The 20278-nt window shown below is 40.7% G+C and overlaps 6 protein-coding genes and 2 non-coding genes across 8 annotated transcripts, besides 4 other annotated features; 4 read left to right on the top strand and 4 right to left on the bottom strand.

The window, feature by feature from the left end:
• Positions 1 to 26: part of a long terminal repeat that runs on past the window's edge.
• A 366-nt stretch (positions 27 to 392) lies between these two features.
• KLTH0H16390g (KLTH0H16390p) lies at positions 393 to 1025 on the bottom strand (the record flags this gene model as incomplete). The annotated part of the gene is made up of 1 exon (XM_002556517.1): positions 393 to 1025. One exon carries the CDS (start codon positions 1023 to 1025, stop codon positions 393 to 395), a length of 633 nt encoding a protein of 210 aa, XP_002556563.1.
• Positions 1026 to 2022: 997 nt separating this feature from the next.
• On the bottom strand, positions 2023 to 2095 carry KLTH0H16368r. Its single transcript has one exon. It is a non-coding gene; the product is annotated as a tRNA-Lys (tRNA).
• A 60-nt stretch (positions 2096 to 2155) lies between these two features.
• Positions 2156 to 2417: a long terminal repeat.
• A 285-nt stretch (positions 2418 to 2702) lies between these two features.
• Positions 2703 to 2773, top strand: KLTH0H16324r. Its single transcript has one exon. It is a non-coding gene; the product is annotated as a tRNA-Gly (tRNA).
• A 1033-nt stretch (positions 2774 to 3806) lies between these two features.
• Positions 3807 to 3904: a long terminal repeat.
• Positions 3905 to 4112: 208 nt separating this feature from the next.
• Positions 4113 to 4221: a long terminal repeat.
• Positions 4222 to 5205: 984 nt separating this feature from the next.
• On the bottom strand, positions 5206 to 7008 carry KLTH0H16258g (nucleobase cation symporter-1 family protein; the record flags this gene model as incomplete). The annotated part of the gene is made up of 1 exon (XM_002556516.1): positions 5206 to 7008. The coding sequence occupies one exon, from the start codon at positions 7006 to 7008 to the stop codon at positions 5206 to 5208; it is 1803 nt and encodes a 600-aa protein (XP_002556562.1).
• Positions 7009 to 8512: 1504 nt separating this feature from the next.
• On the bottom strand, positions 8513 to 10204 carry KLTH0H16236g (Zn(II)2Cys6 transcription factor; the record flags this gene model as incomplete). The annotated part of the gene is made up of 1 exon (XM_002556515.1): positions 8513 to 10204. The coding sequence occupies one exon, from the start codon at positions 10202 to 10204 to the stop codon at positions 8513 to 8515; it is 1692 nt and encodes a 563-aa protein (XP_002556561.1).
• A 571-nt stretch (positions 10205 to 10775) lies between these two features.
• On the top strand, positions 10776 to 12431 carry KLTH0H16214g (KLTH0H16214p; the record flags this gene model as incomplete). The annotated part of the gene is made up of 1 exon (XM_002556514.1): positions 10776 to 12431. One exon carries the CDS (start codon positions 10776 to 10778, stop codon positions 12429 to 12431), a length of 1656 nt encoding a protein of 551 aa, XP_002556560.1.
• Positions 12432 to 14133: 1702 nt separating this feature from the next.
• Positions 14134 to 15753, top strand: KLTH0H16192g (KLTH0H16192p; the record flags this gene model as incomplete). The annotated part of the gene is made up of 1 exon (XM_002556513.1): positions 14134 to 15753. One exon carries the CDS (start codon positions 14134 to 14136, stop codon positions 15751 to 15753), a length of 1620 nt encoding a protein of 539 aa, XP_002556559.1.
• Positions 15754 to 16805: 1052 nt separating this feature from the next.
• KLTH0H16170g (Zn(II)2Cys6 transcription factor domain-containing protein) lies at positions 16806 to 18665 on the top strand (the record flags this gene model as incomplete). Its single annotated transcript, XM_002556512.1, has 1 exon — positions 16806 to 18665. One exon carries the CDS (start codon positions 16806 to 16808, stop codon positions 18663 to 18665), a length of 1860 nt encoding a protein of 619 aa, XP_002556558.1.
• Between the last annotated feature and the right edge of the window lie 1613 nt (positions 18666 to 20278).

Raw genomic sequence — 20278 nt, 5'->3', positions numbered from 1 at the left:
ACCAATGACCCAGACTCGCCTCAATAAAATTGTATATAGCAATCTGTTTGCCTAACTTGGCGGGTTAAAGCTTTGGAGAATGACATAAAGTCGTTATTTGGTACATAGAGGGCGATATCTTTATCAAGCTGTTGGAGCGCAAAGATAATTTGCGCGAGCGACAAAAGCCTAAGAACTCTTTTTCAACTTGCAAAAATGATACCATTTCTCTGCTAGAGTTCAAGGCCATTTGATATACTTTTGCTTTTGTACCCCAAACTGAAGCCAACATAAAGCTGAAAATATTGCTTAAGCTCGACAGCTGGTTGTCAAGGGGCAAAAAGCAAATTTTATATTGAGCTATATGGAATGGAAAGCTTAAATCTGGTATTGCATTTCAATATAACGTTAATTTAGCGAGTGTCGTAATTGACATCAGCAGGGCAGACTGCTTCAACCTCGATGGCCTCACACCAAGGTGGCAAGGTATCTTCAACGTTAAATAAATTGACGGTTGGAGACTGAAATAAGTCGGTAATAAAACCAGGGCTGCAAATGGCAACTTGAATGCCGTAAGTTGAAGCTTTCAACAGCTGGGGAGCAACGCCGGTGACAGCTGTCGCATTCATGCTGATGGAAGCCCAGCTATCATAAGAAAGCTCATTGGTCACAGTGTTAATATATGGAACAACTGCATTTTCAACGGATTGGAAGTTGCAAGTGCTCCTATCGGTGGTGCCCACAAAGGGACGGAAGTTGCCAGTGTCATTTAATGTTTGAACGGTGGTTAGTCTAGGAATAAAGCGATACTCTTCATGTAGTAGCCTACCCCATGCATCAGTGGCGTCATTAGCAAGGGCGTCAGCACCAACAAAATAGCTTTGGCCGAGGTAAGTATCATTTTGGCCCTTAACTTTCAGCAAATATGTTCCACAGTTAGGTCCATGAAGTCCCTTACAGGTAATATTGCTCCAGTCATAGCGAAAAGCAGCAACCGAAGTAGAGAGAAAACCAGTTACGAAAAGGAACAAAGTGCTTAGCCACATGATTTTGATTTATCTAGGGCAGAATGAGCGTTTGCTGGCTGACAGGCTTATATTTTTGAGTAGCGCTCAACAGTGATCATGAAATAGAGCATAGGGTTCCACTTAAATACTTCGACGTCTAGCTGTAATCAATATCAACGCGTACCTAAAGGGTTTTAACCTAAGCGGCTATGTGAAGGAAAAATTGTTCCTGAAAAGGTAATTTGATAAATACTCCAGAGGACTTTCGAGGTTATTTGATCTTGGTTGGATAAAGCGGCTAAAGAAGGGCTGTATTAGCAGTTAACAAGTTTGGGCGCAGGTTTCTATGCAATAGATAGATTTAACAATTACATATTTAAGTTTCGTCCGGGTGTCGCTCGCTATTGAAGCGAGACAGAGCTGTATTCCAGTAATATCTCGCAATTTTATGAAATCTTCGAACCACTAATGTCATAACCCTTTTTGTATTTAGTGATCGGAGCTACTGCATCAGTTCAAAACGAAAATAATACGAACCAGGCGGCTTTACTTCTTGACACGTGCTTCTTTGCAGAAGTCGTGAAAAAATATAATATGATCCATTTAGTTGCATGATGCAATATCCACTGATACGTTATCCTCTGAGCTTTTTGGTGGAAGTTCAGTTTCTCAGAGGCTCAGCAGTTCCTGCCCTAATCAAATATTTGGCCGAAACGGCCATATGCCAAATTAATAACCACGTAATAATTTGAATATTTTGAGTGGACAGCACAACTTCTCCATTTTTCTAGGGGTTTAAGGCTGCTTTTTATAATGACGGAGTTTCCTCACCTAGAGTTGTGAAAAAGTGTTCAAGGTTTTATTCGCTTATGCACATACTATGTTTTCCATTTGGAGAGAAGAAAAAATTGAAATGAGTCCTAACTCTAATTCTAAGACATTGCACTCAAACTATTACATGATAAAGTCCCTGACAATACAACCTGTCATTACAGATTGAGCTATATCATTCTCAGATCAAAAATGATAAAAACGAAGCCCTGTAGGGGGCTCGAACCCCTAACCTTATGATTAAGAGTCATACGCGCTACCGATTGCGCCAACAAGGCTCTTGGTAATGCCGTGGCCCTTCCATACCATATATAGGATGTGAAAAAGAGTAGTAGCAATGTCATAAAACAATAATGGAACAAGGATATTCTGAGACAACGAAGGAACAACATCAGAGATAATGAGGAACACTAGAGATAATGAGGCTTGCTCTAGGTCTCCGGGTCTATAACTATAAGTACTACTGCATCCAAGGCTCAGTATGAGATTAAGTAGAAGAAAGGAAGAAGGCATCCTCGGATAGAAGAATAATCGCGACTGTATAGAGGCTATTAACCGCCAACTTCATCATATTCCAGAAGCTTATAATAACATACGACAAGCAAGCACGAGCTCGGATTGTTCTAATAGAACAATAACTATGTCAATTTCTTCTTAGTATATCTTAATAGCTTAATCCGTGAATCTAGCTGAGTGAGTCTCATTTATAGCCTTCAGCTAGTGGTCAGCCTCTAACAGCATAACAGGAATGTTAGTTTCATCTTGTAACATTCATAGCTCAGGTGAGGCAAGGGGGTTGGAGCTTCACTTGTAAAGTCAACTACGAGTCATGTGCATATTACATAACATTGTAACGTATTCCTTACTTCAAAAGTGTACACAAATGCGCAAGTGGTTTAGTGGTAAAATCCATCGTTGCCATCGATGGGCCCCCGGTTCGATTCCGGGCTTGCGCAGTTTTTGACGAGTACTTCTCGACCCTATAAAAATTCACTTTTTAGATTAACTCTTTTCGAAAAACCCGTTCACGAATACCACGAACATCACCTTTTTATAATCAAGGCGACAACTGGAGCCCAATAGTCATATAGTGGGAGATATATTGCAAATGCTTGCACAAGAGGGCAACGACTTACTGGTGGATAATCTTGTGCCTAGGGCACTAGTTCCAGTATTTCAACACCATTTGAAAATTTGTGACACCAGTCCTGATGAAGTTGCATCTGAATACTGAAAAATTGTGAATAGGTCTGTTGTATTGTTTTTTTTTAGAATGCTTGCATTTGTTGAGCAGTGGATAGTTATTGAGGCAAGTCTTAGTGGTTGATGGAGAGGCCACCAAAATTCCTAAGCTAGGCTTTCCATAATACAGCTAAGAAACTGTTTTGTGGATGATAGTAAAAATACCTCCGTCTTCTCTTGTTCAAAATTAAGATTTTGCTCCTTCGAACTATTGGGTTTTATAAAAATTCTAAGATGTAGCCAAGACTTGGCTGTGAGATAAGGATAATGCTTTCGACCCAAATTGATTAGTGATACTGATCCTCATTATCTTTTTCTCACTAAAGTGAGTTTCCGACTTCTGATCAAAGTTACGAATTTTCCTTTGAACTTTTTGAGGTTCGTACTATGGTCAAGAGTTGTTGGGTTCTATATCATTATATACTAATGTGACATTATGCAAACTTGCACTAATACGCATCGGCGATCCAACTGTATTTTGACAGTTTTTAGGTGGGTTTGAATCTCCAACCGCCTTTTCTAATCTTTGCAAGAATGAAACCGTAATTGAATGATATGAATTGCTTTCCCTAGGTATTGTTTTAATCTTTTCGATTATTGAGCCTCAGCTATATTTCTGAATTCAGCACCTTCACCTTGTGCAAGAATCGATACGGTGCTGATTTTTAATTATAAAGAAAGTTCAAGCTTTCTGTGCTTCCCAAAGTACATAGTCTAGCTCGTACTTTAAGTTTCATCATATACTTTTGTCAGATTGGGATCGGTTCGTTGGTGTATGATAGTGCCAAGTTGCATAATGACATATTGGTATGAAATGATATGGCACATGGACATATCATAAATACAACAAGTGGCGAACTAAAACATACGAAAGGATTTATATTGACCATTCATAGTCCAAATCAGACGGTAATGGCTTAGGAATGATGTAAAGTGGTACCACTAGTGCTGTACTTATCTCATTTGTAACCCAAGTCACGTCTCAAAACATTGTATAAGACCCGAAGTTTTTGATCAAGGACAGGTGTCTATCCTGGGACTTGGAGAAGACGGGGAGATATTTAGTACCATCATCCACGAAGTAGCTTACTTAGATCATTATGGAGAACCTAGCCAAGGAACTTGAGACCCTTTCGACCAATGACCCAGACTCGCCTCAATAAAAGTACCCCCCGGTTAAAGGTTTTGACACAGCCGGTGCATCTCATTAAACAAATGAGGACCTGCTCTCTTCAGTCTATCGTTGTTTTGCTGTCTTGATACTTAATTAATGAACATCTTTGACTGCAAATATGATATGTTGGAAAATTAGCACTACTTTGAACGCAACGTATTGTTCTCTGCTCGATATCTGTCAGTTGGAGATAGTCGCTTTTCAGCAGCTAAAACTTTGTCCCAAGGAACGGTGCTTTTCGCAATGGCACTCGACATAAGTTGACGCAAAACCTCTTCCGTACGAGAATTGCCATAATTTACCTGACGTTCATTATCCTATGGCTTCGGTTGTCTGTTTTGTGGCTGCGTGCTACGAAAAGCAGCATTTTTAAAGACACATTAAGTTACTCGAAAGAACCAGACAGGCATATCAAAGAAGTCCCGGTCATTTGACGTGTATTACCTGTAAAGTTCTCCTTCCTGGATTGAGTCATCTCCTCACACAAGACGCCAACTCAAAATAACCAATTTGCCGTTGAGGATTGTGGAAAGAACGACTCCATCAACTATCGCATATACTTAAAAAAACACACTTAGAAAGCAACAATTGTCAAGTAGGATTCGCGCAGAGGAAAGCTGTCAGGAGAAAACTACGCGTAAGAGGGGGCGGACAATAATTAGTTTCAGAGATTCCCAAATGCGCAACGTTAGCAACCCCGTGAGGGACGCGAGGAAATCTGAAAATGTCACATGACGATAGCGTTGCGCTTCTAGAACGAGATAAGAACGATAAGATTGCAGTTTTTACGTCAAATGTATCTGCAACCACAATTTTAAGCCTAGAATATGCAGGAATTGGAAGGTTAATGCGAAAAATACGAGAAAAACTTGATAGTCTAACGCAAATTTATTGAAATCACGATGAAAAGCTATTTTTTTACCGACGATCGAAAAATATGCGTCAAAATTGTTAAGTACGTATCGCTCTCCACTATTTTTCGCTTCCTTTGCCAGAAACAGTATTGTCGAAATGATCAAGCTCCTGAGCTTCAATGTACTCGAACACGTTACTATGCGAATCACAAAACGGAAGCATTCCGAATTTTGATAGTTCTGAGTCTGAGAAACAGTCGAAGTAGTCTACGACGTCTATCTGGCCTGTTTTTTCGTGAGTAGTAGGGAAAAGTAAGGACAGTAATCCATACAATCCGCCTGTTATTATCGGAATGAAGAAAATATAGCCGTAGTAGAAATTCATCATAGATGAGTTAACCTTGAGCTCCGGCCTTGCTTGATAAACGAGACCAGGTATCCCTAAAACAACGCCAGTTATGAGACAAAAAGTAGACTTCCAGTCAGTTCCCTGTGAATACCAATACGCTCCTTTTTTGGATGACGTAAAAAAATCTATTAATGTAATCTTTGATTTTCGAATCCAATAAAATTCAATGATGTTCAAAGTCATGATTGGCGTCACGAATATACCGTAGGAGCTCATGGCATTTAAAAACGTCGAAGACGTATTGAAAAAGGTCCAAGGTTGCACTACCCAGGATATCAATTGAACGAATAGTGTGCCCCTAGTGACGTCAATGAAACGAGGGAATATACCTGCTAAATCCATTCCGCAAGCATAACCATTTTGAGTAAGGTTCAAGAAAACTTGCGAACTTGTAAAACCTATTCCAATGAAAAAGGCTGCCGCCCGAGCCTTGCTAGAATAATCTGTGCTCAGCCATTGCTCTACAATTTCATTGGGCGTCCAATACGCCGTGCCGTATAGCTGTTTACATGCTGACGCGCATAACATGCCAGCAAGTGAAACAAAAGTTCCAGGCAGAACTGTGCCAAAAAAGAGACCCAGATAACAAGACAGCTCTCCTGAAGCAAAGCGAGAGTAGTCCGACTGGTTTGCAACTGCAGGAGAGACACCACTGTACCAAATTGTTATAGCATACAACCACATCCAGGACCTTTCGCTAAAAGAAAGTGTGACATTTTCGTAATAAAGTGGGCCTGGGCCATCATTTTTGCAGACAAGGTAAGCAAGCATCCCAATGATAGCAAAAAGCGTCATAAAGCAGGCAACTATGGAGGGGATATTCACCCGACTGGGTCTCACAAAGGCGAATGGCATTTGAATCAGTTGAAAACAGAAAAAGCCCACAAAGTCTTTTGTCGTCATAGGAACCGATTCTGGAAACGTGTTTTTCATGTTCAAGTACCCTTTGGAGAACGAGTCAAATACCATATTCATGCAGAGTCCTCCAAGCCATGCTTGATAGCCATAAAGTATTACAGATATGCCAACACGAAAGATGATCCCAATGTATGATCCGTAAATTCCGAAAATCATTCTCTGACTGAGTGTATATCCAATATGAAATTTAATACCAGGATTAGAGTTTAATATTGTGAAGCCAGCTATGATCACATTAGCAATAACCAGAGCACCAATAGATTGTTGGATATTTAAGTCAAGTGCTAATAAAGCAGATCCGGTTGAGAAAGTTGCCACTGCAAAATTAGGAAGACCCCAGTACGCGAAATATGACCAAAATCCCCATGTGCGCTCTTTTGATGATATTGGTTCGAGATCAGGGTTTCGAAGTGAAGAAAGAGGCTTCCCCTCATGCGGAACTTCTATCAGTTTGATAAATTTTTGCCAAGCACTGAGGTGACCCTGTGGTGCATACTCTCCATCGCCTCTCGCCACCAGTTCGACATCGTGAACGTTCAAAACGTGCTTTACGCCGAGGTTTTTCACAGTGTTTTCCCGATAAGTTTCACGCATAACGAGCTTTCGGTCCTTGAATAGCGGAGACTGAGTAAATGAAATCCAACGTCAGCCTCAAGGAACTCCGACCAAGAAGTTTTCTCTCCATACTCTTATAGTATGGCCTAATGGCCAACTTCTCGAGTGGCAGCCATTCATATCTTGGGCCTCTGTCTCTATTGCCTGTAGCCTGATACCACAGTAGCCGAGATGTCCTCATTGTGTTTGAAAAATGAGCTAGTCGGCTATCTTGAAGACGGAACTATCTCGGCTGCTCCTTCTAATCTGAGCGTTTTAGAATAAGAAAAAAATCATATCTTAAAAACATTTCATTCGTCCGCGTATGAAAAATTAATAAACGATGGAAAAATCACCGGCAATATTACTTCAAACAATAACTGTACCCCAATGGGAACGTCTTTGCTGAGGATAAATTATGTTTCAAATCACGAGCTCCTGACGCCTGATATCACGAATTATCCGTCAGCGCAAGATTCATTAGTCGAGCCAAAACGCTCTTTGGCACATTATCAAGTTCAGAAACTTAATCTTGGTGTTCAAAAGCGCATTTACGCATTGCATCGCAAGTTATCTGATTTTGTTTAATTTTTGAATTGGTTCTCATCCGGAGCCCTTGAACATTGAAAACCAGACATCTCTTAACCTGAGATGCTTCTTTTCCTGTGACTAAGGTAATAAAGGGCATAAATCATTTTTTCTTTGAGATGTGTGAAGAGGCTTCATCAGAGGTCTATGAAAAAAGCAGTCAAAACAGTCCAAAATCTATACGTGTAAACTTTTTATGCAAAGAGCCCTTTATCCCTCCTTCATGAAAGGTTCCCACTTTCAAATTCATGTCTTAATATGTTGAAACAATGCAATGGACTTACACGAAGGTATTTGACTGATCGCGTATAAGAGCCTTGAACGAAGTTTACCATTCTTGACCTTGTGACAGAAAACCAGGAAAGGGACTTCTCATGAGAGGAACAACAAAAAAATCTGGATGCTCGTCCTTTATTTATTCCAGTTCACAATAGAAAGGTATTCTGATTTTCAAGCACTTGAATCACTTACACTGACTCACATAAACCGAACAAGCTGGAAGAAAAACGACAAATCTTTCCCATGATGTAACTTTTTGGAAGGGCAATGTCTTGCCAAAAAAAATGTCCCATGAATTCATACAGCCGTCGGTACAAGTCGAAAATTATGACGATTATAACGGGTATCTACCGAGGCTATTCCCAACGAACAAGCAATCTCAAACGTACACGGCAACATGTTCTTTAAAACAAATTTATATGTTCGGAAGTACTCACCGATGGAAGGCTGTCAACAAAACACCACCTGCGCCAGGGTATCTCGTGTTGTAAGGTTTGATTTCAAATAAGTAATCCACCAAAAAACATTGATGACGCCTGATGCATGTCGAAATAAAAAATAATAAAGTGACGTTGCAAGGAAACGGGGTATGGCAACAGAATGACGTTCTTTGGCTAATGGATTGAAAAAAAAAAAATTAATCAAGGTTTTCCGGGGCATAGAAAGTAGGTGGTTCGCCTGAAAAGCATGCTGTAATCCAGTCGGCCATATCCCCAGTAATCCATGAAAGGGAGTTTCCCGATGGCTCAACATTGATAGGGCTTTCCGAAAAACTAGAGCAATTCGAGATGGACTCTTCTGTTAAACCAATGGGCGAAACGCTAGTATTGAAAGACTCCTCGTATGCTCCCTTTCCTTCTTTTTTGCTGATCAAAACTCTAAAAGAGGTAAAAACATCTAACATGAATGAACAAAGTTTCACGCTGTCTGAAACTCGATCGTATTCCTGTAGTAGTACTGAAATATTGGTCAAAGAGCAAGGTTGACTGACAGCTGAACTTGTCCCTTGTGGCAAAGGGAAATTGTTCTCTTTTTCTAGAGACCCGGCGCTTCCAGAAGTGACCTGTGTAGAGCAAAAGTGAAGTTCTAAAAGAAGGCCTTGAAATATGCTGCAATATGACAAAAAACATTGGGATCTGAGGTAGTACGGGTTTTCCTTGGTTGCTAGTTTGCTAGAAGTCAGTAGCCCAAAAATTCCACGAAGACATTGACTTAGGTCGCTACAATTTTGGTCAAGCTGAGGCTTCAGCGCCTCATATCTTGAACAAACAGGATATATGAGCTTGATCCGACTTGCCGTTAAGATACAAAGCTTCAGATACCACGATAGGGTATCCCTTGCATCATTCACAGCAGATGAAACTTTCATATCCTTTTTGACTCTTTCAATAAGGTCATTGAAGCGGAAATCTAACGAAATTACTTTCTCTATAGTCCAATTGTAGGAAACAAGCAAAATATCATTAGCTTCCCGCAACAGTAGAGCTATTTCCCCCCAGTTGTTGCAAGCACGGCCAACAAGTTTCGGATTTACCCATTTAATTGATGATGGGCGGCCAACTACCGAGCATAGCAGCGCATCGTGTAGAACTAACATCGACCAGACCTTTGAAGAAGAGAGGTGAAGTCCCAAGGCGTATGCGATTGATGTAGCAAGAAATGTGCATTTCCATGCAGTTTCGATTTTCAATTTGTAGTGGTAATAATCTGCCAATAAAATTAATGACACGACTTTTTCAGGACAATCTGGGCAGTCGTCTAAGACAGTATTTAGTTCATTGACGACGCTTGTAACTTCGGGAGAGAATTTTTCAAATCGTTCCGAAAACACTATGGCGGAATATAAAAGAAGCAAGCATTGGTAGTCAATATTACCATTAGATAGAAGTGTCTCTTCTAACCCGGTTAAGTTCATTGCCTCAGAGAATAAAAAGCAACCTATACTGTCTTTTATGCTCCTGACAGCATCTACAGCAATTTCTGGGTTCTTGATACACCTGTCGTACACTGATGAGGACATAAACCGCCTCATTTGGCTAGGTGCATTTTTGCTCTCGAGCTCGGAATCGATATTACAAAACGGCATTCCGACCTCGAAGAGAGCTTTGTTAACTGAGCTAAAGCCATAAAATCGAGTATTTTCACTCCGACGCTTTTTGGTAAGCTTTGTACTTGTTTTTCTATGAGTTTGCGGATATCGGCAAACATACTCTCTCTTATCGCAGCTCCGGCACCTAGGTATATGTCTGCTACACCTCACTTTTCTCTCCCTACACTGTTGACATGATATGATCGAGATCCCTTGTGCATCTCTAGCAGGCAAGGACATGTCGAAAAAATCCACTGGAACAATATTTGAAAATCCTAACAATAGCGGTCTTTGCAGTTTTCCAAACTAGCACTTGGTTTTATTTACCGTGAGGCGCGTATTGTTCGGACAAGTGGTAGGCAAATGTTGCATGCTTCGCAGCAACGGGCCCTTGGTATGACGCTTGTAAAAATACAACAAATGTGGGTTCAAGTAGAAAGGAAACAAACTTTAGTCAAAAAATTAATCAGAATAAGCCACGCCGCGCTTCATCGGCAATCAATCACCATGAGCTTCACTTCCATTGAAGGTGAGTGACTTGTGGTTCTAGAAAAATGTTGTCCGAAAAATTTAAATTTCAGTCCGAACTTGAAAATAGATAAAAATGAAGCTCATTTTCCTGCGGATTCGTGAGATTCGACAAGAGTCCGAGATGATATGCACCGCTGGAATTAAGAAGTGCAAACCATCGTTAAAGGGAGAAATGCACTTGGAATTTTGGGCTTTGGCTATATAACAAAATATAATAAACTCTGAAATCTGCTTAAGCTGTTTGCTAGGATGTTGTGGGTCCTATCTTTATTCAGCTTCAATGGCAAATATGCACACAACTGCAGCGCCTAAGCTTAGTGAAGGAATTTACAATTTACGTCGTAGATGTCAGAATTCAAAGTATCAGCTCATCATAAATATGGCCTTAATTTTCCTAGGCTGTACCTTCGATCTCTTAAACGTTGCTGGTGTTATTTCTGTCATCGAGGACCTTGGAGAAACTTACGGTCTTGAGTACACAACGGCTTCATGGGCACTAACTTCTTATGCAATAACATTTGCTGGCCTTATTGCATTCATGGGAAGACTTGGGGACATAATAGGGAACTCTGTCTTGTTCACAATAAGCGGTTTCTTTTTTAGTCTATTCTGTCTGCTGTGTGCAGTGGTTACCAACTTCCCCGCCTTTGCCGTTTTAAGAGCTCTTCAGGGTATCGCGGCTGCAGGACTTGTGCCCTGTGGCTATGCACTCATTCCCACACTAGCGGATCCAGAGGACGTCCAACTCTTTTTCGCCGTTGTCTCCTGCGGATTTAGTTCGACCATCGGAATTGGTCTTATCATAGGAGGCGCCTTTGCGCTAACAAACGTCGGGTATAAAGGCATTTTCTACCTTTCATTTGCAGGAATGTTGCTTGTATCTATTGCTGCTTTCTTCTTCACATACCGGATTGAAGAACATAAATTTGCAGAGCAGGATTATGAAGGAAGCATACACAGGCCAGGAAAGGTTGCTTCCCTTGACTTTGTGGGGTCTCTTATTTTTATTAGTGGCAGTGTGCTTATTGTAGTAGGCCTCACTGAAGGTGGTGAGTCGTGGAAAAGACCTGTTGCATATGTGCCTTTTACTATTGGAATGATATTTTTTTGTGGATTTTTCGCTTGGAATTGCTCCTACCAGAACCTAGTTATCTTTCTAAAAAAGTTGGGCTGTGACACTTCCAGGTATTTAGAAAAGGTTCAGGTTTTGATACCGAGAGATGTCCTCTTTATGACGAATTTTATACCAATCACTCTAGGCTTCCTATGCAATGGTGGATGTCTTTATTCTAACATTTACATCATAGATCAATACTCGCAATATGTTGACAAAAATAGTCCACTCTTAGCTGGTGTAAAACTTGTGCCGTTGATTATAACTATGGTGATTGGAAATACTATTTGTGCTTCAAAATCCGTGAAGCTCAGACCGCGCATAGGCGTTGCGTTAGGGTTTTTATCAATGGTCTGTGGTAGCATTATATTAATCCAGTTGCATCTAGTTGAAGAAAACCTCTATTGGAAAATCATGTTTTGCAGCCAAATATTAGTGGGATTTGGGGCGGCGATTTTTTACCCTTACGCATTAAAGTTAGTCGTTGGGGATGCACCAAGCGGTGCCAAAGGAATTGCTTCAGGAGTAACGCAAACCTTCGCACAATTGGGAATAGAGATGACATTTTCTGTTATGGTTTCAGTGTTGGGCAACATTACGCAGGTAAAAAGCCGGCCAGATTCTTTCGAAAGGTTCAGAGATGGGTTTCAAAAGTGCACATATTTCACACTGGCTTCTGGGGCTTTTGGTTTGGTTTTAACGACGTTCTTCGTGAGGGGACCCCGCTTCTCGAATGGCAGCCCCAAAGATGCAACAGCCCTCGAGAACGGATCTTATTCACAAACGGAGTCAAATTGCGAAAAGAAAGAACAACAATATTAGACGGGATCAACGCATCAACACTCCCGGCTAGAATATGCATTTATTTAGAGCCAAGTCTTATAAGTTTGCATCTCCAGCCGACGGCAGCTTTCAAGGTATTAAATAAGGTTAAAACATAAAATTGACAGGGTTTACGAAGGTATCCAGTGAGATTTATAGGTGGAAATAACTAACGTCAACCTCACAGTGTGGCTTCCCTCAGGATATAATCCGCTGCTTTTAAAAGTTATCCGCCCAATGCGGCCTCGAAGTTCAATAAGAAGCGCCTCACTCTACTATATATATTTATATATATGTAAAGATATGGATCAACCTTAACTTGGAGTACAAAACTTAGAATGCTTCCAGTTTAAACAGAGTTTCTGAAAACGAACTGAGAATATATCTGATGCTGATATTTCCAAGTAATTTAGTACCTTTTGGACAAAAAACACAACTTGAGGGAGCTTTTTTTCCTATTCCTCCCGCTAGTAATTACCCAGACTTTGAATTTAGATGATATTGTCTTGGCTTTCATGTTACAAACTGTTTTAGCAAACATATTTGCTGGCGATTTCTGTTCACAGCGTCAGATATACGAGTGTCAAAAGAAGACAAAACTCAAAAATCGAAGTGGGAAGAGGTGAAAAAGGTGAAATCATGGCAAATCCCGGTGTATATTCTCTTGAGATGAAATGAAGCTTAGCAGCAAGATCCTGAATAAATTTAAGTCAGAGATGAAGAGGCACTACGCGAACGCGTCTTGACCGAAATGGCCTTCTTGTGGCTGAGGCTTCATGTGTCAGATCCATTAGCTATCTCGCTTGACTGCGATAAACCAAATTAAGAGATTCGGTGGTAACAGAAAGTCTGACATACAAAAGGAGAAGAAAACTACTTCAATTAGAGGGGAAATAAAATGAGTTGGTTGGCGGGCAAGCTCATATTGTTTGACTTCGTGATGAGTGGAACACTCTAGAAACCATAACGATAATAATTTCAAGGTTTGCAAGGAAATTTACCAAAAGACATGCGAGCGGTGGGTAGGATGGCTATTCACCACGTTCGTGACAAAACTTGAAGATTTTCAACACCAATTAACCAGTTGGAGCGATTGAACTAATGCAAAATGTAGTTCCAGAGTTTTTGGGTTAGTGTCTATACCGATTTCAAGTTGACGAAACAAAAATTTTAGTTCCAGCGTTCTTGAATTGATGCTTATACAGGTTTCAAGTAGCCTAATTTTAGCTCATTTTGACAAAATGTGTGTTGTGATGATATCACAAACCGCAGAGTGCTTTCACTGGAGCTTGAAATTGGACCGATACTAAGTACATTACTGACCCACCTCCAAAAGAGCAGTTGATAAGTGACAGTTGTAATAGCGTCTCAACAACTTATAACATCTACTCTTCTATTGGCCTTTAGTTACCAGAATCAAAAGCTCAGACAGATTGCGGCAGCTGCCTTAGAAAGTCCACATTTCCGGGTTCCACCGATCGGTAAAGTAGCGCGGTAAAAATTCGAGCTGACTCACTGCTATATCCTCGTATTTGGTGACCTCATCGAAAGCCTATCTGCAAAGTCTTGGCTGTTAATCTTCATTTCTCGAGGAATCTTACTAAAGTATAAAGCAATATAAGCACTACAATATTGAAGTAGCTTTCAAGAAGCCCCAGGCCTTGTCTTTGGGTGCCTAAATTTAAAAAGACACTCTAACGTAATGCCTGAGAATTACTCTTCAAGGCAACACGCAAGTGCCAAGAATGCTGGCGACCGCGATGAAGCATCGAGCATTCAGACTCCCGTGTTTACAAGAGGATATTCGCTGGAGTTAACATCTAGCCCTGCTGCACACGTTGTATCGAACAATATAGAGAAATTAAAGGATATTGAAGACCAGACCACCTCTTCCCCTAAGTCAGATAAAGAAAATGCGGATTTCAATGAGAACACAAGAGATATGGAGGATGACAACGGTCTGTACGCGAAGGACGAGTACCTTGATCCGCCCCCGGATGGAGGTTATGGTTGGGTTTCCTGCGCATGTGTATCACTCTTGAATTTTGCAACATGGGGACCAAATACCTCCTGGGGTGTGTTCTTGTCGTATTTTCTATCATCGAACTACTTTCCAGGAGCTACACCGACTGATTTTGCAATAATAGGTGGTCTAGTGATCGGTCTCACTTTGTTCCTTCTACCGGTCGTGGCCGCAGCCATGAGTCTCTTTGGGTACAAACCTACACTCGCATTTGCCATTGCTTTGGAAGCTGTAGCTTTCGTGGCTAGTTCCTTTGTAAAAAGTGTTGGAATGTTGTATTTCACTTATGGAGTGCTTCTGGGTATCTCTTTTGGAGTCATTTTTGGTTCAAACACAATAGTAATTCCCGGGTGGTTTCTCAAAAAGAGAGCACTTGCAAACGGCTTTGGACATATGGGGGTCGGGTTTGGTGGTCTTGTTTACTCGTTTGCTGTTCGTGCGATGATTGACCGAACAGGCGATCACAAATGGGCGATGCGAATGCTTGCAGCGTCAACCTTCTTTCTCAATATAATTTCGCTTTACTTCATTCGCGTCCGAAAACCTAGAATTCCTCAGCCAAAGAAGTCTGTCAAAGAAATTATGCAACAAACATTTGACAAGTCTGTGCTCAAAATAGTACCTCTTCATTTATGCATGCTGTGGGCTTCGTTTGCCTCTATTGGTTACGTTATATTATTGTTTTCGATGTCAAACTTTGCAACTTCCATGGGTATGACTTCGCAGCAAGCTACAATTGCTCTCGCCGTTTTTAATGGTTCGCAAGCCATAGGTAGACCATTCATGGGCTGGATATCAGAAATTGTTGGCAGATGCAATGCTACTATCCTAATTATGGTGTATGACTTGATACTCATACTACCTTTTTGGCTAAATATCACAAAATTTAGCGAATTGGTGCCATTTTGCTTCTTGCTTGGATTTGGTGTGGGTGTTGGGTCTGTGAACATTGTTCCTCTGGTTTCAGATGTCGTAGGGATACAAAAGTTTGCAGCAGGTATCGGATACGGATTATTCGGTAATGGCGTTGTCAGTATATTTGCCGAAGTTATCGGCCTGCATCTAAGAACACCATCATCCTCGCGACCCTATCTGCATTGCCAAATATTTGTCGCATGCATGTTCTTTGGTGGACTTTTATGTCTCATGCCATACCGCGAGTTAAAATTGAGAAGAGTTCTTGCCGCAAAAGTTAGAAACTCAAGCAGCACCGAACAGCAGAAAGCCTACTATCAGGAACTTCAGCAGAAAACTCCATACAACTACATCAAAAGGATGTTTTTCATTGTTAAGGCTTGAAATAAAGCCGATAGCGCAACTTGTCTACAGTAACCTTAAAAAGGTGCATGATGCAGAACCCTGGCAACTTTACTATTTGGACTAGTAAGGTGAACCGGCGCAGCAGAGTACGGGAAATGTGTTCATCATCTTAATATCCGAGGGATATAATCATGAACACTGAGATCAGATCGTAATTCGAAGACCGATCAGAACAGTTTCGAATGCCTCTTTCTTCCCCACTGTAATTATTAACTTCTCTGGAAACGCTGAAGTACATCACGAATTATATGCAATTCGGGTGTTGAGACATTATAGCTTAAGGTCCATGAAGTTGAATCGAACACGAAGGAGAAGGTAACTTCAATTACAAAAATACATTACTGTTTTTGAAGATCTCTCAACCTCTCAGGAGACAGAGTATAGAGCAATTTGAGGGATCTATCAAGCAACCTCGGCCGGGCCGAGCTTTCATATATAACTATGAAATATATTTCTATGTCTCCATTTCCGCTTCCCCCCCCCCCATAATATGTTCGAAGTTCTATTTCGGACAGCCACAACATTTTTTGCCCCGCCACGTATAAACCAAAATATGCCGCGCCCCAAAATACTTGTTTAACTATAGCTTATCTCTTGTGATTTCTTCTTAGATCACCCGCCTTTGAAAAAGTGTGCTTCGGCCGAACAAATGCTTTTTAAGTTTTCGTGGTGTATAAAAAATAGAGTTCCCCCGTCTTACACTTGTCACAACTAAACTTCCCACGACAAGTCGGAATCTTTTATCATAATAGCTTGAGATTCCAGATGCGAATTTCCCAAGGAACGAGACCGAAAATTTACTATCTTACGCCAATGTTCGGCCAGCAGTGTCACTTAACAACCCTTTCACATGATGCGGGGAAGACAAGCTTCACCGAGCCTAAGCGATGGCAACTCATACACCTCTGATTTTGGCTACCGGGAACTACTCGCAATGCGGTTCACATAGATAAACCAATCCATGCGGGCGCTTGCTCACTCAATAATGTCTTGTCCTACAAAACCCACGAAACAATCAAATACAATTTAACATGCACAACAAACAGACAAAGAGAAACAGAAGATTACACGTATGCGACGCATGTCGCATACGGAAGCTAAAATGCGACAAAGCAAAACCAAACTGTTCGAGATGTGCTAAGCACGGCCTAGAATGCATCTACAATCCTTATAGGCAGAAAGAGGAACCTGAGACAGTTGTGGCTCTCAAAAAAGAGCTCTTAGAACTGAGAGCTCAGCTTGTCGCCAATTCTCCTGCCAGCTGCACTTCTGAAGTCTCAAAGCCCAAAATATCTTGGGATATATTTGTGACTCCGGTAAAGGTTGGCGGAGTTTGGAGAAGCTACTACTCGCCCCTCAGCGACGTAGCATTGTTCGCCCGGGATCCTTTTTTAAGGGGCCTAAATGCAGATTTGTTTGAGCAAGAAACCGCGTTCCACGAAACCCAATTTAACTTGAAAACACAAGATCTTACCGAAACTGACCCCAGAACGAATATTAAACGTCTACTTCCCGACAATGAAGTATTTATGAAATCAAAAACTATATTTTACACCCAATTATATCAACACTACACTTTTTTTCAAAAAGACCTCTTCGAAAGTTTGTTCGAGGAGGTAATATTAAAAGGAAACCTTGACAACGAGCATGCACCTTTTGTTCTCATGTCTTCACTTTTAATTTCATGTCTAACCAACGCCCTTTCTGTACCTGCCGAAGTCATTTTTCATTATGCTGATCAACTTAAAATTATCACTTTACCCAGTGAGCATAATCTGTCCTGCTTATTGTATCTCAAGATTTACTCGGGTGATATGAAGCTATGTGATAGTCTTTACGATACGCTCTCAAGTTCTATACGCAACATGACTATGAATCTGGGATTATTTGCAAGTAGGCTTCCCAATGAAAACGCAAATATTAAAAGGAATCTGTGGATGGGAGCAGTTGCCTTACTTGAGCCAACATCATTTGATCAATTTTTTGTTAAAAAATTCGAATTTCCCAATAGTGAGCATACACATACGCTCTGGTATGAGTATAACTTTCACTTAAAGCTTTCACAGGTTTGGAGATGTGTTCTTACATCCTCCTCACAATTGGAATTCACAATTGCGCAGTTAAAAAGCTATTACAAAAAAAAGGTACCGAACAACGCAGATAAATTCTTGAGAGCCTCCTGCGAGTTATCTCTGATCGCAATTGAACTGAATATCTTGTGGATGTTTTGCATGCAAAATGAGCTTCAAAATCGCCCTTTCGACGAGCCTCTTCTCGTCTTGTTAGAAGAAAAGTTCACAGGCATCCATTCCTTATTGACAAAGGACTTTTGCAATCTGAACAAAGATACCATACGCATAAAATCGTTAGGATTTACATTGAAAACCTTCATAGTTTATGCGATAGGTATGTCCCTCAGACAACAGAAAAGAGACTCGCATCCAATCCACAAGGGTTTACATGAAGGTTTCAATTTCCGCGAAATGGTTTCTGAGGTTTTTTTACTGTGGAAAAATGACGCTCCGTGGTATCGAACTCTGATACGGCTTTGGGATTTCCATGAGACAGAGGGAGTACTTGAAAATTTTCAACAAAATCTTACTGACGAATCTCAATCTTTGTTATCAGTGACCAAAGCCTCTGAAAGCACGGAGGAGTTTCGCTTTGGGCAGCTCGAAAGTCCAATTTTAGAAACCAAAACATCAGCAGTATCTTTGAGCTCATCCTCAAGTTGTTCAGGGAGCAGCTCAGCATTTTATGAAGCTTCTGACCTCATTAATTTTGATGATGCTATAGACCCCATGTTAGCTGCTGATGACAGCTGCCTCGAAATTGATTTTTTCTCTTGTCCGGCTTCTCAAGAATTTAAGCTTGATGTGAATACACACTAAGTACATTATTACAATTATGACCAAATCAACACTGATTCTTAAAAAGTTTCCAAAATTGCCTCTTGAATAGCTTTCAATAAAATCTGATAGGAAGCTGTGAAATATCATTAGTAGAGAAGATTCAACTGTAGAAGGATCTAAAATGTTGCCTGCTGCGCTTTTTGAGCCGCTAAATGTAAATTGCCAGCGGGGGAGGGTGGTGTATAGATTTGCATTATCCACATTTTCTGTCGTGTCTCGACATGTGTAACTCTTTGGGTATCGTAATTTTGTGCAAGCAAAATTGCATGAACATATTTGCGTGAGGATCATAATGCAAATATGTTATCATGGTGAATTCAACGAGGGTTTTGAAACAGAAAAGGCAAGTCGGCTTGGGTGCGAACTTTGGAAAATATTCTCTTCTCGGGAAAACCAATTTGATATAACCCAACGAAGATATCACACTTTTTTGTCGTTGAAATATCCGCCGTAATGTCTTTTTTTCTGGAGCATTCGAATGATATCTACTATGGATGAATGTGTCACAAGGGTTTTCGCTAAATTTTTCAAGTTCAACTTCCTCACAGTAGCACCAATTGACAAAAGTTGTCTTTTGAAAATGCTTTTGTTGCCCAAAGCTTCATTTTGAATCCTCAAATGCATTCCCTGTCTAGTCCAGAAAGCAAACTGGATTTTAGAGGCTTATAAGCTAGAAGTTATGGTATTTTCCTTGGCTTTCTATCGCAGCTTATTCTGCTTGTTTTAAGTACTGTCGTCTATACTAAGCTGAAAGAAACGCTTTTGCCCAACCTTATAGGCCCGAATAGTTCAAAAAATTGGTGATGACTTGTAAGTTTTCGTCCCAACATATTAATTAAAGCTTTAACGAGAAAATATGTAGTTGAGCTCTATGCCATTCAAGACTTTGTAAGCTGGTCATTTGTTTAGCTCTTTCTCAGCGTCAAATCTGAAACTCAAGTCAACAGCTGATTTTTTAGCAAAAGCAAGATTAAAGATCCTTACTGAGAAATTATGGATTCATCAATTAACAAAAGCTTAGCTTCTCATGAATCAGGTCATAACCAAAAGGCTTTACTTGGGGGTAGATAACTGCAAGGTTCCGAAAAAATCACGTTTGAATTTGCCACACTTGTTCTTATTTCTGGTCGCCTTGTTTCAGAGCTTTCTTGCAACCTGTCAAGCTCACACTTAATTGAATCTAAGTAAGAGTTAGAAAAAATCGCGAGCGCAACTGCTTAAATCTCGCAATCTTTCAAGAGTACTCGTTGCTGAAAAACTTGAATGTCAGTGAAATATGCTCGGAGCAATAAGTAGTTGCCACTCAATCTGGTACAGGCAACCACTAATATGGGTTTGGGCGCTGGAGAACCTTGCACGACCACACACATCGACCCAAACAGAGCCAACCACAGAGCTTCTTTATGCAGTGCAAGTCGAGCCTTTTATTGAAAGAAGTAGAGAGAAATCTCTCAACCATCTTCGCGGATTCTTTGCTGTCCTCTCGAACAGTACTTGCCGCCAGATTTTGCACCAAATTAGCCTTTAACTCTTATTGGAAACGATAAATCCCACCCAATCAGATTTGTCTGTATTATACATGCCGGTGTAAC

This window comes from Lachancea thermotolerans, assembly GCF_000142805.1.
Source record: "Lachancea thermotolerans CBS 6340 chromosome H complete sequence".
NCBI classification, from domain to species: Eukaryota; Fungi; Ascomycota; class Saccharomycetes; order Saccharomycetales; family Saccharomycetaceae; genus Lachancea; species Lachancea thermotolerans.
Note: the sequence above shows the minus strand (reverse complement) of the source record. Positions and strands in the feature narration are given on the sequence as shown.